This window comes from Chaetura pelagica, unplaced genomic scaffold, assembly GCF_000747805.2.
Source record: "Chaetura pelagica isolate M959 unplaced genomic scaffold, ChaPel_1.0 scaffold713, whole genome shotgun sequence".
NCBI classification, from domain to species: Eukaryota; Metazoa; Chordata; class Aves; order Apodiformes; family Apodidae; genus Chaetura; species Chaetura pelagica.
This window is the reverse complement of record NW_009952819.1, coordinates 456,425-482,806: the sequence shown is the minus strand read 5'-3', so window position 1 is coordinate 482,806 and position 26,382 is coordinate 456,425. Positions and strand designations below refer to the sequence as shown.

General features: G+C 43.0%; 2 protein-coding genes across 2 annotated transcripts in view; one reads left to right on the top strand and one right to left on the bottom strand.

Annotated features, from left to right (window-relative positions):
- Positions 1-126, bottom strand: part of SMYD4 (SET and MYND domain containing 4) — a 6,607-nt gene extending 6,481 nt beyond the window's left edge. The window contains 1 exon segment of the mRNA XM_009995132.1: positions 91-126. Coding sequence (XP_009993434.1) covers positions 91-126 — 36 coding nt within the window.
- Position 127: 1 nt separating this feature from the next.
- RPA1 (replication protein A1, 70kDa) lies at positions 128-22,161 on the top strand. The gene is made up of 16 exons (XM_009995110.1): positions 128-169; positions 401-479; positions 1,062-1,170; positions 2,002-2,090; positions 6,392-6,478; positions 7,633-7,765; positions 8,672-8,774; positions 10,133-10,201; positions 10,346-10,538; positions 11,972-12,111; positions 13,169-13,317; positions 14,609-14,741; positions 15,764-15,940; positions 18,090-18,197; positions 21,479-21,565; positions 21,917-22,161. Exons 1-16 carry the CDS (start codon positions 128-130, stop codon positions 22,022-22,024), a joined length of 1,806 nt encoding a protein of 601 aa, XP_009993412.1. The 3' UTR covers positions 22,025-22,161.
- Positions 22,162-26,382: the final 4,221 nt, after the last annotated feature.

The window sequence follows — 26,382 nt, the reverse complement described above, 5'->3', positions numbered from 1 at the left end:
TCCCGGCCGTTCCCGTGTCTCTGGCTGGTAATTCCCCCTCAGCTGCGCGTCTCGGCACGTTTCTGGGTGAGATGGTGGTGGTGGTGGCACCTTTCTGAGGGTTTCTCTTTCTCTCCTCCAGGCCATAATGCAGGGGGAGACCGTCTCCAAGCCCGTGCTGCAAGTCATCGTGAGTACCCCCCGTTCCCGCCCGTTCCCGACCGCGCGGGCTCCTGAGCGCGGCCAAACTGCCTCTGCGGGGCCGCCCGGGCAGCCCCGTGCTTTTTTACTTTTGTTTTAGGTGACTTGAGCTATGCTGCTTACATCAGCGCTCGAAAATAGAGCTGAATAGGTAGCGGGCTGCGTGTTTTGGGAAGGTTTCTGAACAAGTGAGAACCAATAACCTGTTGTTTCCCCCTAGAACACACGGGCTATTGCTACGGGGAACGGGCCCCCTCGGTACCGGGTGCTGATGAGCGACGGGGTTAACACCCTCTCCTGTAAGTGTGGGAGGGGCAGGGAGGCTCTGCGGGTCTGGGGGGTCCTCGTGCTGCTGGGGTTTGCAGCAGAGTGTCAAGGTGCAAAGTGATGAAATGAGGGCAACGTGCCTCGTGTGAGGACCAGACTCTGAAGTCTGTAACTTTGGACAAAATCCTTCTCTGCTGCAACTTTTCTTTGTGAACTTTAAGCAATTCACCTGCTACAGGGTATAGTGAAAATGTAGAAGTCTGTACCCGTTTTTGTAAAAGTGACTTTTAAAGTCTTTTAGTTTAATCTTTCTCTGACTGCCTTGACAAATTATTATTCTTGCTATCACTGACGTTTGGAGAATAAATGTAATGGAGTTTCTGCTCAGTTTTGGTGACTCCTCACCAGTTACACTGCATTCTAAGCTATAGTAGTACCTAGAAAGGCTGGACTAGGTGATCCTTGAGGTCCCTTCCAACCTGGCATCTTAGGATTCCATACATTAACTACCTGAGGAAGTTGTAAAATGGCTGGAAAAGTTGTTGCCAGCCATGGCAGCCCTGTGAAGGCTGGCATGTGGTGTCATTGTCTCTGGTTTGCTTCTGTTTCTGCAGCTTTCATGTTGGCAACACAGCTGAACTCTCTGGTGGAAGAGGAACGTTTGGCAGCCCAGTGTGTTTGCCAGGTTAACAAGTTCATTGTCAACAGCCTGAAGGATGGAAGGTAAATAAGGTTCTTAAATTGTGGTTCTGCAGGAAGGCAGCTGCACTGGTGAATGCTCTGTCCTTTGTGAGTAAGCAGAGACCAACTGGTTTTGGTTGGAATTCTCTGAAAATACTCAGTCTTTAGGGTGCAGGAGGGAAGTGACACAGCACAAGCAATAGCAGGAATAAAAAAAAGCTGGAGACTGATTGCAGTGGGTTCAGGTGTGTCTAATATGGTGACTTAGTAATTTCAGATTTCCAGCTGGAATACTCCAACTTGTATAAAGACCCATTAAAATTAACTCTTAAATTGCCTGCTCTGGAAAAGAAACAGTTAAGGTTTCCTGTTACTTAGCTGTTGTGGAATCTGGTCTTTTATGAAACAGAAACTGAGGGGAGATAGGATACTGCAAAAAAAGAAGGGATCTGAGTGAAGAAATGATATAAAAACCTCAGAGGAGTGTCTAGGAGGATATGAACTAAGATTCATATTCTCTTTATTCAGCATTTTAGTGGAGGGAATACAACTTTTGAGCCAGGGACTATATTCTTTCTTGTAAAACTTGGCATAGTTTTGATACTTTTAAAACCCCATGTTGTGTCAGGGCATTTTGTGTGCCCATTCAGGCTGCCATGGCTGTCCTTGAGGAAATGTGACACTGTTTCAAACCTCCTTGCAACCCATGAGAGGGTTAAGCTGACAATAGAAAGCTTCTGTCTTCCAGATCCCTTGTCCAAAGAGCCAGCCCCTTGTGGCTGGTTCTCTTACCTGCCCTGCAAAGGATATTCAGAGTCTGACAGACTGGGCAGAGGGAGTGAAAGTCTTTCTTGCTGTCTGCTCTGTTTGTAGGAGAGTGGTTATACTGATGGATGTAAATGTCCTCAAAACTGCTGATATGGTTGGTGGGAATATTGGCAACCCAGTGCCCTACAATGAAGGTGAGTATCCTCCAGAAACAAACACCTTTCAGAACAGGCTGTTGGGAGAGCCTTTCTGATGCCTGTTTATTTCACTTAACAAGAAGCACTCAGCCACATTCAGCTTTCTTATGCCTGGAGCAGCAATGTCCAGATCTTGCAAATCTTTTCTATTTGCATAATACAAACCAGCTTTTGTTCATATATTCATAAGTTCTATACCATGGCTGGAGCTCCAGTCTCCATGTGGTATTGAGAAGTATCTTTACCCTCTGATAACACTGACAGGTTTTTATTATATATTAGTGGTCTCTACTTAGATTTCCAGTAAGTATGTGGAAGGTATTCTATGTCTCTTCATAATGACTAACCAAATAGATCAGTATTTCTTCTGTCTGGAAAGAAAACAGCAGGAGGAAGATGTAATAATGATCTGTGGAACTTATAGGATGGCATTGAGAGGAGGAATAAAGAATGATGGTCTCTCTCTCTTTTCTACATTCATTTGCTGCTCTTTAGTTCTCATTTTGTCAGACAGTGGTTTTGAAAGAGAAGGCTGCACCACACCCCCAAACAGCACCTACTTAAATTAAGGAACTTGTTGAGGCAGGTGCCAAAAACTGGCACAGGTTCAAAAAGCAATTTAGTTGTGAAAGAAGAAAAAAAAAATCCATTAAAGGCTGTTAAACATCACAATACATCCTCTGCATGGATGTTGGGCTCAGGAAGCACTAAAACTTGGATTGCTCAGAGTAGAGAGATGAGAGGCTGGGAGGAAGACCCAGCCAGGAGACAGACTTCCCTAAGCACCCATTCCTGCCCTCCCTCTTAAAGAACATGATGCTCTGGGTGGACCTTAGCTGACCTGCCATGAATCTTTTATTTTTATTATGTCACATAAGTAACTGCTCCTCATTTGCAGGTGCTGAGTGCACAATTCTCAGGCAAACGTGGTGGGTTTTTAAAAATACATTTCTCCCCCTTTCCTGAGATATGTTCAAAAGTCTGGTCTGTTCTCCCAGTTCTGATCTTTATAAAAAGTGCTTATTATCCTCCCTCTTCTTTATACAGATTATACACAGATAATGGCTGAAATTTAACAGCAAAGAGCTCTTTCTGAAGAATTGATTTTTGGTAGAAGTGAACTAATACATTTTTTTGCTCCTAAGGGACCACACAGTATTGGCAACACTTTTCTGTCAGGTATTTTGGACAAGCAGGGGTGGTAGCTACACTGCCATTTTTCTGAAAAATCTGCCTCGCTAATCAAAGAAGGAATTAGACTTTGTTGCAGAGGCAAATACATCTTTCTTCATTAAATTTTCTTTTCCTAGAGAATTATAGGGGCGTTTGTTAAATGAGCCTAAAAAATCCTTTGTTCCTCTGGTAGTTACTTAGCTAATTGCTGTTTAAAAAATGTGTTGACATCTCAGATTTTATGGTTTAATCCCACAGTTGCTGTAGAGACAGAATTTCAGCACAGCTACTGAGCAGGCTGGTTTGTGTCTTTCTCCCATTTCCCTTGCTTGTGAACTCCAGTGTTTTGCAGTTGTCACTGTTGCTTAGAAACGACTGGGAATGTGATCTTTTCCAGAACCAAGCTGAAAATACACCTTTAAGGGGATAAATTTTGGTAAAGTTACCATGACTTTGATCCAAGTTGTGTTCTTTGTTTGGCCTTGCAAAAGTACTCAGCCATGAAGTTTTCAAATGGAGTGTTTTTGGAGCTGCTGCAGGTCTGTGGTCATAGTAAATGTGGTCTTGCACGAGGTCGTTGAGAGGTGCTGAGTCTGATGTGATGTGTGAATTTAATTCGAGCACTGATGTTCTTCTGCAGACTTTTATTTGAGACTAAATAAGGTTTCTGTTACAGAAAATGGTAGAAGTTTAGATTAAAGGTGCTTAACCCAGCTGTTGTGCTCTGCAGGGCTGCCTGGTTTGTCCAGAGGGCCGTGATAACGTGGCAGGTGTTTCCAGTTGCAGATTCTTGGAAGTTCCTGCATATATTGAGAGACTGTCTTTTTGAGGGACATCTAGCTAGTGCAGAATGAGAGTCTAAGAACACTTCGTGGTTTTCCTCGGTCAAAAAAACCAAGTGCAGGTATTTTAAAAATAATATTTAGTCCTACTTTTAGTCTTGCTTAAAATACAGAGTTTGAATTGCTAGACCTGGGATTAAGGAATATTCTTTCCCAGGCTGTAATGCCCCAGTAGGACCCAGGGAGTGAGAAGCTGGCTTTGGGCCACTGCACAATTGAGCAGTAGGTGGTTAATCTGCCTAACAAGGGAGCTGGAGACACAATCTTCTTAATACACATAATAAAAACTTTTCAGGCAGGATTTCATAATAGTATTGAAAATTAAGATTGAGCAGTTTAGTTCCCGTTGAAAACTAGATGGTAATGTTATTACAGTCATTAATCTCATTCAAATTACTCTGATGCTGGACTTCCTTTTTCCTATGACAATTACTTGCTACTTCTGCTTTACTTCTGTTGTTCATCTTCCAATGTTGGAACGTTTGTGTGTTGAAACTCTTTATTCTTGCCCTTCCCACTGTGGTGATTTAATGTGCATCCTTTCAAAGTGCATTTTCTTCCCTCCTCCTCTCCCACCCACCACCAAAAATTGTATTTTAGGAGTCCCTGGACTCTACAGGGAAGAAAACTGCGGAGATATTTCTGCTACTTGTGTTTTGAACACATCCACAGATGTGTTAACATATTCCTAGTCTGTTGAGAAACACCAGGCTCTGAGTAGGCAGCCATTAACATGTGAATCCGTGTTTCATAATGCACAAATGTTCTGATGCACTTGGTGGTCTTTGGTTTGGGTTTTAAGGTGAGGGGTTCTTTAATTAAGAAGTCCTGGGGGGAAAAATACCAAACCAAACCACATTTGGAACAAGACTAGCAAGGAAGTCTTGCTGCTTCATGAGCACGTTTCTGCTCTTCTTGAATATTTCCCTGGCCAGATGTATTTTTCTCTTCATGTTGGGTGGGTTTTTTACCTCCTCCTACACAAAATGCACGTGGGGTGTTGGGCACTGACCCTGGCTGGGCCTTCTGAGCAGCTGAGGCTGCTGATCCTTGGGGACATCGGGTTTCTCCATCTAGCGGATTGTGCAGTAAATGCACATCCCGCTCTGACGTTGCTCCGTTGCCAGGGAAACCGCTGTCACCAGCTCACCGAGGTGACTACTGCGGCAAGAGGAGCAGACTGGGTTCTGTGCAAGGGCCTTGTTTTGGATTAAAAATAACCCGAGGGGGTTACCTCTGTAGGCAGCACCACATCAGGCTGTGCTACGTCAGGGGGTCTCCTCCTGTTACTCCAGCTCCTTTTCCTTCCTTCTCTGCCATCCTTTCTTGCCCTGGGATTCTCTGCTTTTGCTCCTCATGATGCTTATGGGCTTGGGCCTGACCTTCTGTTCCACGTTTTCTGACAGTCACACCCTCACACCCTAAATCAGGGGGGGTTTGCTCAGGTCCAGGATATTCCTGTCAGCCTGTGGCTTAAGTAGTTGCATCCAAAAAAGACAAAGAATGTTGGATAATTTCTCATCTGGAGGCAAAAAATGATAGGACAATTATTCTGCAAAGGAACTGAAGTTTTTTCAGTGGTAGATTAGTCTGCTAATGTGCTGTTTCTCTAGATAGGTCACTCTGCTCTTTCTCTTGTCATTTGTCATCAATAGAAGGCAAGTAAAAGTCCTGGAATCTGAAAACATGCACAGTTGAACTTCCTATGGCATCCCCTTGCTCCCTGTGCAGAATGCTGCTGTGTCCTAAGAGGGACTCTGGGAATGCTGAAATGATGACTCCATCACCCCCACAATAAGTATCTTCATGTTTTGGAAATAAAATAGAGCAGGTATTTTCTTTGCCTTGTGTTGACTCAGGTTTGGCTTTACTGAGTGGGTTTTTGGTCCTTTCCAAGTTTTAAGAGGGAATTATCCTGCAGTTTTTATCTTTGCTCTTAGGTAGCAGCAGAAACGACCTGTCAGAGCAGTAGAAGCCTGTAAAAACTGAGAAGTTGTCAAGATGACTTCCCTGCTGTCCTTTTAAATAACTGTCAACCCTGAGTTCTTTGGAAGTAGAAAGCAGTTGCTTGAGGAAAGAGATCTGACTGAAACTCCTCCATAGTAATTCTGTTCAACAGATAGCTTGCTGCTGCTTTGTCTTGTAACAGCTGAATTTTGGTGTGTGTTCTTTGTTTTAAATTGTTTTCTTCATGCAAGCCTTATTTCCTACAAAGGCTCAAGGGTAGTTTTAATTACTGTGCTCCCTACTGTACTCTCTGCTCTCTTTCCATTTGTTAACCAGGGCAAGGGCAGCAACGTTCTTCAGCTGCAGCAGCAAACCCAGCACCTAACAAACCCCAGCAACAGAATGGCAGTTTTTCAGGAGCAGGTAAGAGTAAATCCAGGCAGGAATTCTGGTTTCCATTTATGCAGTGTAAAACTACAGCTTAGATTTTATTTTTTTTAAAAAAAAAAATCCTATAATGGTGGTGCATGAGAAACACTTCATTAAAGACTAACCCATGGTTTAGAAAGGTTAACTCCCTCAAGAGGCTGCTGTATGCTTGGATTTAATAACAAAAATAGGAAAAAAAACCCAAATAAGGCTTCCCCAAGGGAAAAAAAAAGTAGGAAACAACTTGTATAAAGCAGTGTAAATTGAACATCTAGCCTGATGCAGTTTTGCAGTCTTGAAACAGTTCTCTGTGGACACCAGGTGGGCTGCAGGTTGGAACTGGGCAGCAGGTATGTTACTCGTGCTGAGATACTGAGGCCAGGCAGTTCAGGTGGAGCAGGACTGACATGATTTGATAGTACATCTACACTATTTTTTCATCAATACTTGTTAAATAGTGAGATGCTGAAGAAGGCAGGCAACTTAAATACTGGCCTGTAGGCTTCTTAAAGCAAAAAGGTTGGCAAAGTCCTGGCTCTTGGTGCTGCTTTAACCTCTGCTCTTCACCCCAGCGTTTAACAAGTATTTGAAGTGGTAAAACTTGGACACTTGTTTAGCACAACAGAAGACAAGGTCTGCCTTCCTGTACTTAAGGCTGATCAAAAGAATCCTGCATTTATGCATTAGCAGGATTCAGTGTAGAATTTGCAGTGTTGCTTTATGTCAGGAAATTATTTGATAGGGGGGTACCACCCCTTAGTGGCTCTCCCAGATGGTGTCGATCTAAAGCCTGATGTGTTGGTTTTTAGAGCATAAGCTACTAATGAGTTGTTTCCCATTTGGACTGTGTTTAAGTAATTGACTCTGGACACATCTCCACTTCAGTGTAAGTGCTCTAAAGGTCTGAGAGTGTCTCTTCTGCAGCAGCTTGCAGCCTAGAGAACAATTGTGACCAAGAACAGAAGTGATTCAAGAAACTTGTAGCCACTCTGCGATGCCCACATAGCACAGGGAATGGAGCTTTGGATGCCTCCCCAGTGTCAAGTACAACTTTCCTGCAGGGAGAAGTTCTGCACCATGAGTAGGTTTTAACCTGGCTTTTGTGTGCATGGCTGACATTCTTGGTGCTTTGTGGTGGTTTTTGAAAGGTCCTGCTGCTCCTAAGTACCACGCTCCCTCGAACCAGTTTGGGAAAGCAAGTGCTCCCAGCTCGATGAAGACCCCGGGGGGATCACAGGCCAAAGTGGTGCCCATTGCCAGCTTGAACCCATACCAGTCCAAGTGAGTTATCCTGGTGTGCCAGGTATCCCTCAGTCTCACAGGCATGAAGGAACAGCAGCTTTTTGCTTTCTCCTGTATGAATCTCTGTCAAATCGTTCTTTGAGTTCTTTTGGCTTTATTATTAACTTCAAAGAAACAAAACCACCCAGAGAAACAAACTAAAAAGCCTCCATAGGAGCAGCTTTATGGGGTTTAGGTTGGTTTTTGTTTCTCATTTTGGGTTTTTTTGGTGTTTGTGGGGTTCTTTTGTTTGTTTTTAATTTCATCAGCACTCTGACAATCTGTGATTTGCCTTTGCATTGTCCTGGTGAAGCTCCCCTGCTGAGCTGGATGGCTTTTTAATATTTTAGTTGAAAATCAATTGACTACCTTTTTTTTTTTTTCCTAAAGCAACCTTCTTTTTGGTAACTTAATGACAAAACAGCTCAGTGAAGCTATTCACTTTGGCTACTGTTCTCTTGAAAAGCATGAGGATGTAATTATTTTGTGAATGACACTTTTAAGTTATGCAAACTGATTTGATTACCCAAGTTAAATGCAAATCCTATAATTGAGCTCTTGAGCTCTCGCATGTCTTTTTCAGAGCAGGCAAACTGCTGTATGAGAGATGTACCCTAAAAGAGTGAAAGACTTGAGGTCTCTTTCTCTGCAGAAGGATTGTTCACTGCTATTATCATACTAGATGCTTTAGGGCTGGCTTTGTTGCTGCTTTCTCTACAACTTTCTGCTTTTAATGGTCTCAACCATTAAAATAAAAAGCAGCAGAAAAGCAGGTAAGAGTTGCCGAGGTGCAGTGGGAAGATACTGCCTTTTAAATAGTGAGATTCCAGTTCCAAAGGTTTGTCAATTCAGTCTCTTCCTTAAAAAAATAAAGACACAGAGCAGTGATTTCTTGCACAATTTCAGGTGGACCATTTGTGCTCGTGTTACCCAGAAGGGCCAGATCCGCACGTGGAGCAACTCCCGTGGTGAAGGGAAGCTCTTCTCCATAGAGCTGGTTGATGAAAGTGTAAGTGTCTTATGTTCAGAAAAAGATAATGTATGCCAGATGCTGATGAAGCCTTCATAAAGACAGAATAGAGGAAATAAAGTGTATTATAGGAAATGGTTTTTTTATTACAACTGAAGCTTTTATTCCTGTGTTCATTAAGCTGAGCATCCACCACCCAGTTTTCTACCCAGAATGAAGCCTTAAACGTATGGCATTGCTGATTCTTTTTCATCAAAGTCTATAGTGTGTGACTAAATTTTTGCAGCTTCAAAATATAGTTGTTTATGGGAACTGACAACCTAATACTTGGGTTTGTGGTGTTTTCCTGTAGATTGAGAATGAGGTCTCATCCTTGCTTGGATGTGTGCTGCAAAATATGGAGGGAGAGGAGCATTGCCTCCAAGTTATAGGCTTTCATTTTCATGAGGAAATGGGAGTACAAATTATTGTAATACTGGGAAATTTCATCTGGGGTTTGCTTGGGGAATGGTATCCAGTTAATCTAACTACACTTGCAGTTTGTCAGACCTCTTATCAAATTATAGCCTTCTGGCATGAAAACAAACAAGATTCTGCTAGATTAGTGTAAAATGTGAGGTTAACAATGTAACATCTTGTCATCAGCCGTTTGTTTTCTGTGCATACAGTCTGTATTAATTAAAAAAAACCCCAACGCTAATATATCTAGTGAGTTTATAATTGTTATTATTCTTACTTAAAGACTTGACATGTATGAGTAGTAGGAGGTGTCACAATACCCTGTGCTACCTTGTCGAGCTGCATGATGGATTTAATTATTATTTCTTGTTGCATGTAATGGCAATTAATGCCAGTACCTTTGCAGAGGGGTGTGTGTGACATGTAGTTCCTCTGCATTTCCTTCTGAAGCTCCAGATACTGATAGGACAAGGGGTAATGGTTTTAAACTGAGAGAGGGGAGATTTAGGTTAGATATTAGGAAGAAATTCTTCTCTATAAGGATGGTGAGGAACTGGAATGGGTTGCCTAGGGAGGTTGTTAATGCTCCATCCCTGGAGGTTTTTAAGGCCGGGTTGGACAAGGTTTTGTGCAACCTGATGTAGTGGTGGGTTTCCTGCTCATGGCAGGGGGTTGGAACTTGATGATCTTGAAGGTCCCTTCCAACCTTAACGGTTCTATGATTCTAATGAGATTTGATGGTCAGGTGTAAGATGTGTCATTTTAGCTGTATCTACAAATGTGAGGAGAAGGTTGGTTGTTTCTCGCATGCCTGGAGCTAAGCCTGGCAGACCAGGCTGTGTCTGTAGAACTGATGCCACTTAACATTGCAAAGATTGCTTTTTTCTTTCTTTTTTCATGGTGAATTTCAGCTCTGACCAGCTCTCTTTCTCCTGCAGGGTGAGATTAGAGCTACTGCATTCAATGAGCAAGCAGACAAGTTCTTTCCACTCATTGAATTGAACAAGGTATGGTAGCATTGTGCTTTCCTAGACTGACACGAGCTAGAAAAGAGGAACTTGAGCCTAGCAAGGATATTTAAAGGTGAACACCATCTATTTTCTCTGTCTGACTGCTGATAATATCCTCTGTTTCATTGCTTTCTCCTGTAGGTATATTATTTTACCAAAGGCAATTTGAAGACTGCTAACAAGCAATATTCAGCTGTTAAGAATGACTATGAGATTACATTCACTAATGAGACTTCAGTTGTGCCCTGTGATGATGCCCAGCATCTCCCATCTGTTCAGTTTGACTTTGTATCCATCTCTGACTTGGAGAACACACCCAAAGACTCAATTGTTGGTCAGTCTAAGTAGCAAAATGGCAAGCCCTAAAGCTTGGAAGTTTTACTTTTGTGCCCTGAATACTGGGGAGGCAGTGAGCACAGTGTGTAGTGATCTCTGGAATGAAGTTGTCCAGTGATGGTTGCCATTAAAAACACCTCAGGCAGTTTTCCTGTTAAGATGCCTTTGCCCTGTTCTGCTAACAATATATGATTATTTTTCCTCAAACTAAAGGCAGTAAATTATACTTGTTTATTGTGCTCTGATCATTGTTTTCCACAGAAAAGGGCTGAAAGAAAAATGTCCTTGCTCAGCACGTGTGCATTTCATACCTTCCGTGGTCTTGCTTTCTTTCACTCTCTAATTATCTCTGTAGTGATCTTGGCATAATTCACTGCATCCAAGTCCAAGTTGCATGACTGTTTTGGCTCGTTTTGTGAAGTGTTGGAGGTTTGTTTTTCTGTCAGTTGTTGGGCAGAGTACTCCGGAAAAATCAGAGGCTTGGGTGGGGGCGAGGGCTCTCAGGTTTCACAGGCACAAGATGCCTGTGATTCAGAGGCATTCAGCTAGGAATTTTAAAGGTAGATCTGTGATATTAAAAATGGTGTATTTTTAGGGAGTGCAGAGGGGATTGTGGTAGCTCTGGGTACCCAAACATGCAGACTTGTTGAAGTTGCATCTTAGGGTTGTGAGGCTACAGTAAAGGCACCAGCCAGATGCTGCTTCATGTTACAGTCACTTTGAAACCCCTTGTCTGAGAGACTTGTGCTTAAACAGTCACTTTGCAACTGGAAAGCAGCTCTGAGGGGAAGGATCTTGGAGTCCTGGTAGACAATAAGTTAATAGTGAGCCAGCGTTGTGCCTTTGTAGCCTTGTATCTTGGGATGCATTAAGAAGGTGTGACCAGTAGGTTGAGGGAGGTCATCTTTATTTTGCCCTGCTGAGGCCACATCTGGAACACTGTATTCAGTTCTGGGATCCCCATTTTAAGAGAGACAGGGAACTGTTGGGAAGTCCAGCATGTGCTCCAGGGGATCCTCATCTAGCAGAGGGTTGGATTAGATGGTCCCTTCCAACTCCAGTGGTTCTGTGAAACCCCTTGTCTGGGAGACTTGTGTTTAAACAGCAAGAGTGTGTGTTACAGGATCAGGGCTCAAGTCCTGTGACAGAATGTGATGGAAAAAGATAGTACAATGCCTTGATCTCCCTAATGTGAGGCTTACATTCATGAATATCTTAATGAATTCATCAACAAAATTAAAGCACTGAAGGGTTGTGTAGTGAAGCATTCCTACCATCATACACGTAGTTGCCATATCAGATTTTATTTGAATAGGGAGCTAGGATACAAGGTAAAAATCTGACACTAGATTTGAATTCTTCTCTTGTGATCTTGTATTCCCCAGTTGTGACCCTTGAGTAACTCTTAAGTAAATTGTAACTGTTTTTCAGATGTAATTGGAATTTGTAAGAGCTATGAAGATGTCACTAAAATCACAGTGAAATCCAACAATAGGGAGGTATCCAAGAGGAACGTGCACCTGATGGATACATCAGGGAAACTGGTGACAGCTACACTGTGGGGAAATGAGGTATGTGCTGTCTTACCTGTTCTTAAGCAAAGGCTCCTTTGTGTAGGCTGAGAGGAATGAGTGTGCTGATGTCATCCGAGATGGGCAGAGCATGGAGACAGGGTCCTGGGTGTGCAAGGATCAGGGGCAGGGAGGAGGTGAGAGACTGTCTGGTTTCATTCAGGTGTGATGTTCTTAACCTTTTCCCTGACAAACTGCTGACATGATCTGACTAATGTGTTCTGAACAACTGCAGCCACATCTCCAGTCCAAAGACTGAAGAGAACAGACTTCTAGTTGAGGAAAGGATATGAGTTGCAGTTTGATTATGGAAAAGCCCAGTGGCTACTGCTGTCTCATTTGAGCTGAGCTCAATTTGAGCTTTATTTGCAGGGTGGGATACATGTTACCCTGCATAAATCACTGCTTAACTAGTGGCTTTCCCTCTAGGGGAGTGCCTGTATCTCAGACTGAGAGTTTAAAGCATTAGAGCCTTGGAATTGAAAGTTTGAGTAGCTGCACTAAACTGCTGCTTTATCCTTTTAACAGGCTGCTTTGTTTTCCAGCAGTGTTGTAGATACTCGGGGATTTATGTCCCAGTCCATAAAATGGGAGTGATCCTGCCAGCTTGACAGTGATGCTTAATGGCTAAATGATCAAGTGCACTGATGTTGTGGGTAGCTAAACACCATTAACCATCTGCTGATAGAAGTGAAGTAAACCAGAGCTCAATATCACAACATTTTGGGGTCTAACCAGCTTCTTAGAGGCTGTTGGTGATCAGTTTCTGGCTGACACTGCCAACAGAGATCAGGGTAAATCTGTCTGCCTGCTTGTGGAGTAAGAGACAAGAAGTGGTGTGACTGAAGGATTCTCTGGTTCCCTGGGAAATGGGGTGTTAGGATTACAGCTTGAACTGTTGTCTGCCTTCTCTTCAACTCCTAGTGGTACCATGTAAAGCATTACCTTCTAAATACAGGAGGACAGTTGGATCCAGGTTTGGTCTCTTGTCACAGTGAATGAACACAAGTTCAATGCTTTCCATGCTAGTGATGTTGTCTGTTTTTCACACATACAGGCTGAACAGTTTGATGGGTCCAGACAACCTGTGATAGCCATCAAAGGAGCCCGAGTCTCTGACTTTGGTGGTAGAAGCCTGTCTGTCCTGTCCTCCAGTACAGTTGTGATCAACCCTGATAGCCCAGAGGCTTTTAAGCTCCGAGGATGGTATGACTGGGTGTTTTATGTTGATGCTGTGGAGTATTTGTTTACTCTCTGTGTGCTTGGGCAGCCTGTGCAGTGCTGAAGAAAGGGAGCAGAGGATACGGGTTCCAGTGTTAGAGAAACTTCTCTTTCTTGAAAGCACTAGAGCCTGAAAGGCTGTCCTTTTTAAGTTGTCCAATTCAAAAACTTATAATTCCATGACAGGCCTTGAAAAATTGAAATAGGAGTAGTGCATGCTGATCCAAAGCTTTGGAAGGCAGCATGAAATCAGACTTGACCAGCTCCACTTTCTGAGGTATTAGATCTGAGAGAACAATCTTTTTTTTTTTTTTTTTTTCCTTCCCACCAGCTTTTTTCCCTTTTGTGGATTCTGTTAAGCACTGGGTGACTATGGACTAGAGGAACTGTCTTGACTTCTTCCAGTGTCTGTTCCTTACCAGATATTTTTCTGATAGCAAAATAACAATTGCATTGTTGTCAGGAAAGCAAAGTGATTTCTGGGTGGTTTGTTGCTTTTGCTGTAAGTAGTTTCTAAATTGCCTGTTATAATAGCTAATACAGTGAGATGTGGCAGATAAATAAATAGGTTTAAGTGCCAACAGCATCAGATTCCTGGCCTTTTGGGTTCTAGTTAAATCACCCAAACAGGGATAAAATACAGTGGCATTCTCCATTTGTCATTGAGCTGTGGTTCTCCCCTACTTCAGGAGGCTGTTCAAGATGAAACTGATTGTAAGTCTTAACAATTCATGTCACGCTTCAATTAAGTTCAGTTTTTGAGTCTTGATGGTGTCACAAAATCACAAAACACACCAGAATGGGATGGCATTTTTGCTGAACAGCAGTCAGTGCTTTCTTGTTTTAACAGAAGAAGCATAATCTGTTCAATGCTATTTGCTTTTTCTTTCAAAGCTGCTGCGGAGATAATGGTACCATGTAATTTAATTTTAATTATGGAAATATCTTGATGCCCTTAAATCTTGTTATCTGACAGACTTTAAGAAGCATGCAGTGCGTGGTTTGACCACTAGCTGGCAAACAAATTGCAGTTATATAGAACAAAGCTGTCATCCTTTGTGGGTTTATAAAATACTGTGCTAATTAAGTCGGACTATTAACTTCTTCTGAAATGCTATTTTTGTTTGTAATATACACAAATTATTGTAATTGTTTCCTTTGCAATCATTGATAAAAAAAATCCCTCATGTATTAAGTACATGAAACTAAATGTAAGCTCTTGAGAAGTCTGTTTGGTCTCCTAGCCAAAAATAGAATTGTCTCTTTGTGGTTCCAGGTTTGACTCTGAGGGGCAGCTTCTGGAATGTGCCTCCATCTCTGATGTGAGGGGTGGGTCAGTATCTGGGGTCAACACCAACTGGAAAACCTTGTATGAAGCCAAATCTGAGAACTTGGGACATGGAGATAAGGTAAAACATGGGCCACCGAGTTCCAGCCCTGTGTATTGGGGAGAAAATAGAGGCAGGATTGATGCAGGTGTTGAAGGAGCCCAATTGTTGTTCTTACTCTGCCAGAATTTATGCTGTTAAATATAATTTTTTTCAAATAAATTCAAGCTTGTTGTTGGTGTTGCAACATGACATGATGTTTGCAAGAAAATCCTAAGCCCTTGTATAAATGAGGGGGGCAAGTTTACCCCAAGATGTTTATATAAATAGCATGAAGTGTTCCAGGAGAAACAGATGCATTAGGAGGAAGTGGTTTTCAAGGGTGAACACTTGGTCAATAGAAGAGCTCAGAATAAAACCTATGTCTGCATTCCAGTCCAGTAACATCTCTAGGCTTATACTGCATCTTGATGTGTTTTAAAAGATTTATTTTTTGCAAACTTAAGTACTAAACTGTTCACAATATGCAAGAGCTTCTATCTAAGGAAAAAAACTACTTGTAATTCAGGTGTTTTCTCTGAGACTTTTTGCACATGCTTCTTAAACCACCTCTGGTTGTCTGATGACAGACTTGACCACGGTCTTAAACCAACAGGGTGATTGAGTGTGGTTGAGTGGGTATTTGACTCTGTAGGCTATAGTTTAATCAAATGCTTATCTGTAATGCTACACAGTAGACTTTCTGATTTTTAATTGGATCTCAAAAGAAGCACAGGAAAGTGCAGAACCTTAATCCTGTGAAAAAAGTGGAGATTGGTACAGACACAATGGAGAAGCAAATATATTTTATCTAAAGAAAACCCAGCAACTGGAGCTTCTTGCAATGCCAACACACAATAATCTTGCTGTAGGGGCTTTATTTAACATAATGGAAGCCTGAAAATTATTTCAACAGAGAGGCTATTTTACACTTTCCCAATAATCCATAGCTGTTGAGCTTTCTAATCCTAAATATCCAAGCACGGGTGCCTTGCTTTGTAGTTAATTCAGAATTGGAAAACATTGGGTATTTTGAGGCTAATGTTGCTCACTCACTCTCCCAGGCAGATTATTTCAGTTGTGTGGGCACAGTGGTACATCTGCGCAAGGAGAACTGCATGTACCAGGCCTGTCCCTCCCAGGAGTGCAACAAGAAAGTCATCGACCAGCAGAACGGGCTCTATCGTTGCGAGAAGTGCGACCGGGAGTTCCCCAACTTCAAGTACCGCATGATGCTGCTGGTGAGCCTGTGGGCTGGAGCCAGGGGGTGTCCTGGGTGGGAAAGCACCTCTAAAGGTCATTTTGTCCAGCTTCCCTGGGAAGGCATATCTAAAGGTCATCTTGTCCAGCCTACCTGCTGTCAGCAGAAACAGCTTGCACTAGACCAGATTGCTGAGAGCTCCAACAAGCCTGACCTTGAATGTTTCCAGGGATGGGGCCCCCAACACTTCTCTAGGCAGCCTTTTCCACTGATCCACCACCCTCATATTAAACATTTCTTTCCTAATGTCCAACGTAAATCTACCCTTCTCTAGATTGAAACCATCACCCCTTGTCCTACTGTTACATGCCCTGGTGAGCAGCCCTTCCCCAGCCCCTTATAGGCACCTTTCAGGTATTGAAAGGTCTCTATAAGATCCCCCTGGAGTCTTCAGGCTGAACTTCCTTCAGCCTGTCTTCATTAGAGAGGTGCTCCAGCCCTTGGATCATTTTTGTTGCCCTCCTCTGGACATGCTCCAACAAGTCCACATCCTTCTTCCGTTGTGGGCTACAGAGCTGGATGCAGAGCTCCAGGTGAGGTCTCACCAGGGCAGAGGGGCAGAATCACTTCTCTCTGTTTGCTGGCCACGCTGCTTTGGATGCAGCCCAGGATGTATTTGGGCTTCTGGGCTGCACTTGCACATTAGTGGCTCATGTCCAGCTTTTCATCCACTGGTACCCCCAGGTCTTTCTCCACAGACCTGCTCCCTAGCATGTCTTCCCCAGCCTTTGTTCATATGTGGTTGTCCCAGCCCTGGTACAGGACCTTGCACTTGGCCTTGTTGAACCTCATGAGATTCATCTGGGCCCACTTCTCCAGGTTGTGCAGGTCCCTCTGGATGGCATCCTGTCCCTCTGGCATATTGACCACACCACCCAGCTTGGTGTCACTAGAGGAGAGAGTGTGTCTCACCCTTGTGCAACCCAAATAGAAATGGGGTGTCACTGTGCTGTCTGCGGGTTAGAGGATGGTTCAATTTGCTTGTGTGCTCTACCTGGGTGAGGGATGTTTCATTGAGCTGATTAGCAGTTTGTTTTCCTAGTGCTCCAATTAAAAGCTCCTCTCCTTGCCAAAAAGTTGATGCTAGCTCAGTTGGTTCTGGTTTCCAAGTGTACTATGCAGTGCAGAGTACAGATGGCCTACGCCTCTTCAGTAGGGAAGATAAACTGAAGGAAAAAGGCATTTCTGGAGAGCAGTAATTGCACTTTTACAGCTGCTACCTATATTTAGTACGTTTTTTGGAGTAGGTATTGTTCTGTCTCATGCTTTAATGGAGCCTGCTTCAGAAAGTTGTCTGAGGGTTATTATTGTGATGGCCACTTTCCACCATGAACATTGAACCTTTCCCTGTTTTACATTTTAAGTTAGAGCTGTATCTGCTTCTTAGAAATGCTGTGCCAGGTGGGCATGCAGAGAGAAGGGAACTAACCCTGCAGTGTCACTAAAACACAAACTGCTGCTGAATAATTTCTAGCAGATAACTTCTAGGAATGCAGGAACTATTTTACACAGCAGAGTCATTATTGTAGAACATAGAAGGGCATTCTGAGGGTACATCATGGCTTTCAGAACACTTTCTCCTATTTTCCTACTCCTAAATGTTAAAGCAGCCAGGAAATGCATGTGAAGCTGGTACTTGATCTTTTTGCTGCTCAGTCATGTCCTTGAATGTTTAGGTAGTTTCCTTATAACAGAATTACATGGGTTTATGCTCAGGTACTCAGGTATGTACAAAAAAAATGCAGTTTACAGCCTCACTCATGTCCCCCTCGTGGCTGTTGTTCTGGACTACCTGTTCTTGCTCACAGCTCCTCAGTGACAGCAGAACTGAGCTGAATATCCATCAGTGTGTCCCACTGTGGTCCTGTTGGCCTTTTCCTGTGACACAATGTACCGTCAATATTAACTTGCCAGAAGTTACTGTGACATCTATGGAGCTTAAAAAGAAAAGGTAGCAAGTTATTGCTTTCCACCCTCAGTGATGGGAAGTGCCTACAGCACACAGGGTTCTGATAATTATTGGAAATTTAAAACTCTGTAGCTGTGAAATAAATTTTTGATTTGTCTTTTGTCTTCCTTGAGGAACAGGCAACTGGACAAATAAACCATTTGTTTTTTGTTGATTTTAGGTGACCATTGCAGACTGTCTAGAGTATCAGTGGGTGACATGTTTCCAAGAATCTGCAGAGTTCATTCTTGGACAAAATGCAGCTTTTCTGGGAGAACTGAAGGAAAAGGTCAGTCAATTCACTTGCTATATTCTTAGAAAATGCCTGTAAGTGAACTGTGTTTCACACATCTTGTTGTTGGGCTGTCCTCAAGTTTCTTGCTCTTTTTTTTTTTTTTTATCTTCCTGGTAAGGAAATATTCTTGTAATGTTGACTTTGAAGGCGACTTGGGGGAAGATGAAAGGTATGTGTGGAACACCAGTGCTGACCCATCAGAGAGCATCATCTCCTCCCTGTGGAGCCCTCCTAAGTCAGCAGAGGTGGCAGAGGCAGTGTGTTATGTTAATGTGGTTGCTATGGAAATTAACAGCATTATAAAAACAAATCCAAAAGTGTCATATGAAAGAAAGGGATATTTATTTATTTTGGCTAGAATTTGATCTTGCCCATTCTCTGGGTGATAAGCCACCTCAGGGGCCCAGCAGCCCAAGATTGTTCTCCAGATGTTGGACTTCAATATCTTTCACAAAGTTCACAAATTCTTCCTTCTCCCTAGTCTGAAGTTCTTGGCAGGGACTTGTTTACTCTCCTCAGGATTATTTTCCACGGGCCATCTGCCTGGAGAGCTGGTTTCCCCCATAGTTTGCTCCCACAGTCAGTCTGTCTACCTCTGAGCTCTTTTGGCTGTTAAAAGCTGGAGATTCAGCCTGTCCTTGTCACCTGGACCTGGAGAGGCAGCCCAAAAAATGACAACAGAACCACAGCCTGTAGGGGCCTGACAGTTTTAACACATGTTGACTCCAGTAGAAAGGACAGGCTGTTCTGGTGCTGTACCTAGATTAGAAGAGTCTGCAAAAAGCTCTCTTTCAGCCATGAATGCTAACAACATTATCCCTAATGTGTTCCAAAATATTGTTTACCAAACCAAAAAGTTCCAGAACACTTTGTATGTATCTGTGTAAGTAGGCAGGAAGCTTTTTGAACTCCTGTGTTAGCCTACTTCTGAAGGCTCTTCTTCCCACCAGATACCACCAGAAACTTTGTGGGTCATACAAAAACCATGACTTGTAAAATGGGTCATTGACAGAGATGCTTAAGTGATCTTTCTTTGACAGATTAAAACAGTTTTAAGGTTGTCAGCCATTCAACACTGGCAGTATTTTCCTCCCTTTGTCTACTTTTCTGTTGCTTTTTCCCTGTTTCCAACCACAAGAATATTTTTTAGTTATCTACTACATAAAATTTATGTGACTTTGGTTTGGGTTTTGTGGGGGTTTTTTTTCATTATGGTATGGAAGGTGTGCTAAGCTCTTGCACATGAGCACTGCTGTGTTCCCAGGCTGAGGCTGGCTGATACTAGAACTCCACAGGTACACACCATTGTTGGTTAACTCATTGCTTGGTTGTGGGAGGGCACCGAAGCAGGAGGGATTGCTGAGGCTGTAGTCCTGGTTGTACTGAGACTCTGTTGTAGACCTCATCCACTTCTGGAAAGCAGAGCTAGTTTTCCTGTAATTTGCATACAAGAATGATTTGGGGGGGGATTTCCTGCATTTTGGCTCTCTAGGATGAGTAGTACAAAGCATCTGCTTCTGGGCTGCTAAAAGGTTTTGTGGTACAATGAAGGTTGGACACGTGTTCTGTGGGCAGATGCATTGCTAGGGCATTCTAATTAGATGTGCTTGCATTTTTACCTTTCCATTTTCAGATCTTCTTAACTTGTCAATGTTTTCTTACTCTGAGGGTGCTTAGTCTCTGCTAGAGTTCAAACAAAGTTTCTCAGTCACTTTAAATGCTGCAGAGGACTGGGTAGGGAAGGAGAGAGTGGATCCTGTGTAACAGAACAAACATGTAATGTCTTTTGAAGAGCTGCCTAATGGAAATGGCTGAGGATAGAAAATGGAACATAATATGGAATGAGCCCTTGAGTGGGAATGCTTTGTGTGCCAGGAGAAATTGTTTTTGATTTGACACTTTTATGAGCCTTTAAAAATGGGACTTGATGCGCTTTCAGTAAGCTTTTCTTAGTGTTGGGTTTTTTTTCCCTCTGAAGACCTGCTGCAGTGTCTGAAGCTGGGAGGAGTCTTCCCACTGCTCACTCTGTCTGTTGGGTCCATGTACAGCCAGTGACCACTCGCAGCATAGATATGCATGCGTGGTTTTATATCTACTTCTCCACTGTGCTTGTTATCAAAGGCAGTAATGTAGGGAGGCAGTGTCTGGTATGCTAACAGCATCTTCCACTCACTAATGGTTAGCTGAGTTTGTGGCAGAGCTGGCAACAGAAACAAAATGCTTTATTAAGTGAGTTTTCTTATCCTCTGATCCATACGATGGTCAGAAGAAGGAGGTTTAAATATTCAGGGGGGCTATCTCGACATTTTTCGGCTTGTAAAACCAGCTACTCCTGTTCACCTTCATTGTGTTGTGCTTTTCTAAACCTTAGGAGAATGACTGTGTAGTGTAAAATAGTGCTGCACACATTGAAAAACAGCAGATGTAACACTTGGAAAATGAGTGGAGCTGAGGTGGGTTCAATTCCAGATCAGATGCTCTGTCTGCTGCTGGAGTGACTGATCAAGTCAAGTGCATCTGGTAGATAAACGCATTAATAATTACTTGTCTGTATCATCATGAGGCTGCAGGATTTTTATGGAATGTCAGCAAAGGTTTTTACAGCCAATTTTTGCAAAAATAAACTTTTTCTCCCCACAATCTCCACAACTTGTCTGCTTCTTTTCTACTGTTTTGACAAATTGTCTGTTAAAAATGATGATGATGTTTAATGTTCATATGGCAATTAGAAGCAGCTTATGTTATAAATATGACAGTCTTCTAATGGTTATAAAAGCATGTTCAAAATATGCATCCACTTTTTTATATAGCATCCTCTTAAATAGGTCTGTGTCAGGGTCTGAAGGATACGTGCAGCCTTGATGGATAAGCAGAGAACAGGATGCCTACTAAGACAATTAATAGGGAAATAATTAACTCTGTCAGCGTTTGTGATCATAGCAGCACATCAGAATTAGCCAGTTAAGCAGCATGAGAGAATCTCATGTGGATTTATAGTATTTTCATTCTCTACACTTGCTTGCAGACTCAGTGCAACTCTACATTGTTTGGATTAAGTAGCTAAAAAGTTTCAACCTTGAACTAAACTTTATCTTAAAAACCTTTTAAGTTACGGTTTTGGCATCTGAATTGTTTTGGAAGCTTCAGCTTTGCCTGCACCATCCAGTTAGATCCACCATTTTGCCAACATCAGCAAAAGATGATCTGTTCCCAAAGTTGATGGTACTGCTGGAAGCCTGGGGTGTCTGCAGCTGATGTCTTTGTCCTCCTCACAGAACGAGCAGGCCTTTGAGGAAGTCTTCCAGAATGCAAACTTCAACACCTACGAGTTCAGGATCCGAGTAAAGCTGGAGACTTACAACGTAAGTACCTGCAAACAGCAAATAATGTAGCATGTTGCTCCTGTAGTTTGACTTATCTCCATAGGAGGTGGCTTTCTCCTCCTGGATTTATGAGAAGCTGCCAGAGGTACTTGCTCACACAAACACTGTCAGCCTTGAGAACTGAAGGAGGGTTCCACTGTCATTAATGCTGCTCCCTCTCAGGTTCATCAGGCCTGGCTTGTGTCACCTAAAACCAGCAGAGCTGCTCTGGGAGGCAAGTTGACTCTCCCAGCTAAACCTGCCACCAAGAGCAGGAAGGTGCTGAGGCAGAAGGAGGTTGGAACCAAACGTCAGGAGTTCTGAGGGTTCTTCCATGTTGTTCCTTCACAGGATGAGTCTCGTATTAAGGCCACAGCACTGGATGTCAAACCTGTGAACTACAGAGAGTACAGCAAGAGGCTGATCTCCAGCATCAGGAGGAATGCACAGCTGCTGTGAGGAGGCCAGTGCTGCCAGGCTGAAGCCCCAGCTGCCAGGGGCAACTCAACAAATGATGTAATCCTGACTTTTGTCCCACTCATGTGTGACAATTTGGCATTAGTTACACTCTGCATGGTAGCCCAGCCTAGTGGGCTCAGTGATGTCCTGCATTTCTCTGAAGATGCACCCCTCCTAGGTAAGAGTGCTGCAATGGTGTAGGCTGCTGGGCTCTAGTCAGCTGTGACAGCTCTGAAGAGGATTCTCCAGATGGATTACCAGGGTCTTTAGACAAGTATCTGAAGTGAATTTGCTTTCTTACTATAGGTAAAGCTGAATTGTATCACCCTTGTGCTTCCTCTTTGCAAGAAAGTAGTAACAACCTTGACATTTGGACTTGTTGAGCAGAGAGTAGGAGTTAGAGCTTTCACCACACAGCTCTCAGATGTGGACCAAGGAGAACAGGTCTATTAGGGTGAGTTAGTTCCTTTCCCTAGAATTCAAAGGCTTTCTTTTTCCACAGGTGCCACACAGTTCTTAATGCTTGGAATGGCAATATGGTAGAATTATTAATCAAAGGCATATCTCTTATATCTGAAGAATATCCTTCCTTCAGGGTTTAATAGACTGAGTCAGATGGGTCTGATATTAATCAAAATTGTCTCTTCTGAGGAAGGCAGATAAGCATTGACTCTTCATCCCCCAGGGAAATCTAGGCAACTACAAAGCATTGCTTTAGTTTTCTCTTCAATTAATACTATGGATTTTTTACTTACTTTAGCTCACATTTCCTGCCTATACATATTTTGTATGTTTGTGTGTTCAGTTTCTTTGGTTTTATTTGTAATGTTGTTAATCAGAAGCAGGTCTTTAAATGGGGGAAGCTTTGTTTCAATAAACACTGTTTAATTTCTGTGTAGTGGATTTTGCTTTCTTTGAACACCAAAGACTTCTCATTACTGGAAAGCAATTAATTAGCTTTCATAATAAGCATTCACTTGGGGGAGATGTTACCTTATTACAAACTCTAAGGTTAGACTGAAGAATGGAGACTTCTTTGCCTGATGTTAACAGGATGGAAATGCAGTGATATTTTCCCCATTTCTGTGCCTGGGAATGCTGATGAGCTGGCACTTCTGGGATTTTTATTGACGTTTACACAGCAGTCTAAAACTAACCAGGCTTTGAGATTTGTTCAGACATAGAGCTGGTACAGAAAACAGTAATTATGCTACTGGGCTTTTCAGTCAGCAGAGCATGCTAGCTCTGTGTGCTCCTAATCACATTAATTATGTGTTCCCTGGCTGCAGCTCACAGCTTGGCATTTGCTGCACAGCTCCAAGCATCCAGGCAGTGCTGCAGCATGGGTCTCTGGTAGCAAAACTGACATTTATTTATTTATTTATTTGGCTCCACAGAGCACTGTTTCCTCATGTACTCAGTTGGTGCCCTTTATTTCCCATAATTACCTGTTCATTGCCTGAGCTCTTTGTGTTTTAAGAACAGGAAATACCATTTCCACTGATGGGCATCAAGGAGGTTATTCTGGGTCCACGAGTTGCACAAGCAACCCCTGCCTCTTTTTTGGGGTTCTGGGGATCATGACTGTGCTCTTCTGGTGATGTCTTGAATCTTTCATTGAAGTATTTGTTCCCTCTGACCTTGCTCATAAAGCACTTACTATAAAATTACAGCCTTCAGCATGGCTCTGGATTGGCAGGTGGTAGGTTAGTGGTGGTAATCTAGCTTCCCACTCTACTAACCAGTCCTTTAGTTCTGCTTCCTCCTTCCCAGCTTGCAGGGACTGCTAACAAGGGGTAATGAAAAATGTTCCTTGGGGCTGTTTGTAATTCCTGTGCACTGGGAAGTGTTTCCAAGGGTTTGAAGTGAGAGGACAAGGGGGGATGGATTAAGACTGGAAGAAGGGAGATTTAGGTTGGACATGAGGAGGAAATTCTTTAGTATGAGGGTGGTGAGACCCTGGCCCAGGTTGCCCAGGGAAGCTGTGGCTGCCCCATCCCTGGCAGTGTTGAAGGGCAGGTTGGATGGGGCTTGGAGCAGCCTGGGCTAGTGGGAGATGCCCTTGCCCATGCAGAGGGGTTGGAACTGGATGATCTTTAAGGTCTCTTCTAACCCAAACCATTCTGGGATTCTATTATTTGGTTTTGCCTGTATTTGCTGCCATTGCAGCTTGACCTCTGCTGGGGCAGCTCCTTCTCCCAGAGGGAATTGCTGGGTTTGCTCTCCCATGAGCCACAGCACTAGAGAGGGAAGGCTTCTGTACTCCAGAGTATTAAAGTATCTTACAGGATCAGCTGAATGACCTTGAGAACTGGAACAGAAAATCAACTCAGAGCAGTTTGTGAGAAAAGTCATTTATTTGAGGACTAATAAAAAACCCCAAACTGCTATAAAGTGGATGCTCATTAGTGACTGAAGAGTTGAAGGGTTTTAATCATGCTTTAATCAGCTAGTATATGATAAAAACATCCAGCTATGTAAGGCAAGGTATTTGTGGTGTAGCTGTGCAAGTTCCAGAGGGTTATATAAGGCTCTGCTGTGAGGTCTGCTCCTGGATGCTGTGGACAGTTCTGGGCTGCTGTGTACAGAGGCAAAAAAAAGGTCTCAGCTGGGGTGAGCAGAGAAGGACTGCACTGCTGAGTAGGAGAATGAAGATCCCTTTTTAGGAGGGGCCTAGAAGAAAGCTAATTTAGCAAAATGATTCCTGAGCGGGGGATGTGATTTCCCACTTAAATATGCATGGATCTATATCTCTTGCTTCCTTCCCCTGATCATAGGCTAGAACTGTTGGAGATAATTCGTTAATAAATCATTTCTCAATCAAAAGAAAGTGAGGTTTTGAAGCAGAGAAGCCCAGGCAGGGAAGCTATGAAGATGTCCCCATTCTCTCCTCACACCTCATTGCCAAGTGGCCATGGCCCTCCAAACCCTGGTAGATCACTTTAGGCACTGGCACAGGCCATGAGAAACTGGGACTCTTCAGAAGGCCCTGGGCTCTTTATAGTGTGCTAATTAAGGAGAAGTGAGTGGTCTCACAATGCTAATTGGGATTATTGGCAAACAAGCTTATCTCTTCCTTCCCTTCATCATACATCTTTCCCTGCTGGTGTCCAGGTGATTGCTGGATGGCTTCAGTTGTTACCTGGGCTGAATATACATTTGTTCAGTTGAAAGGATGCTGGAACACCTCGTAACTAGATCTCTGTGAGGTGAAGATCCCTGTGGCTGCTCATGTTTTGCTTTAAATTAAATGTACAAAGCAGAGATGAAATTGGGAGGCTGCTGGTTTCGAACAGGCAGGTACAAGGGCAATTACATGAGAACATCAAGTTCTGCATGGCTGAGGGAAGATCTGGGGCCTGCTTGGATGTGCTGCCCTCAGGTAGTTTGCTGTTTTTGTGTTAGTTCCCACTGTTAGGACTTCACTAAGTTTTCACTGTCCATGGATTTGAAATTAATCGTTAGTGACCTTCACCAGTCTCTGGAGGGAAGACTCCATTGGATTCAGGTCTGGTTTTTAAGATGCATCAGGTGGTTTGGTTGGTTGTTTTTGTTTGGTTTTTTTTCCCCAAAAAAATAAAGCTTTGAGGAGGAATAAACTCAGAGCTGTTGTGAAAAAGCAATAATGGTCTTGCCTGGATCAGAAGTGTCTGCTCTGTGTGTGTTTGGTGGCTGGCAGCTTGGCTGAGTGTGGGGGGGCTGTGTGGGCTCCCTGGGATTGTCCTTTTTAGTGTGAGGGGGGTGAGGGTGGAAGTGCCTGAGTCTGATGTTTTGGCTCTTAATTCTCCCTGGTATTTGCGTTTGCTGCCCAAAAAAATACAGCCTAACATGTTGAGGGGGGGAGGAAGATGTACTTTCCTTTCATGTCCTGTTTCCTCATCTTTCCTTTTGCCTTCTTTTTTTTCTGGCCATTGTTTTAGCTGCCACCCCACAGGGCTTCTTCCTCACCATGGTTGGCCTCATTGGCTGGAGAAGGTGCCTCTCAGGCTGCTTTGATGACTTAGGTGGGAAAGAGAGAGAAATTTCATATCCCTTTTATATAAAGGGCCCCTGAAAACATGAAATGGAGCAGGCTGCCTAATTCCAAAGCCTGTTTGGGGAAGGGAGTCATCTGCAGTGTATTATGCCTTATAAATATTGGAGTAGTGCAGTAAATATCAGTAATCTTATTACATGGAGGGGAAATTCTCTTTAATATATTATCTGTGAGGATGCAAGAGGCCCACAGACCTTCTCTCAGGTTTTTTAGGTCTGTTTTTCATGTTTACACTTTTACATTTCATTCATACACTTTTGTTTGTTGTTGTTTGGTTTGTTTTTTTTTTTAAACAAGGTGGTTTGAATTGCCAGATGGGTTT

Coding starts and splice junctions, on each gene's coding strand:
- RPA1 (XM_009995110.1), top strand. CDS start 128: ATGCAGGGGGAGACCGTCTCCAAGCCCGTGCTGCAAGTCATC. Junction 6,479..7,632: donor TGGCAGTTTTTCAGGAGCAG/GTAAGAGTAAAT, acceptor GGTTTTTGAAAG/GTCCTGCTGCTCCTAAGTAC. Junction 18,198..21,478: donor TGGGAGAACTGAAGGAAAAG/GTCAGTCAATTC, acceptor TCCTCCTCACAG/AACGAGCAGGCCTTTGAGGA.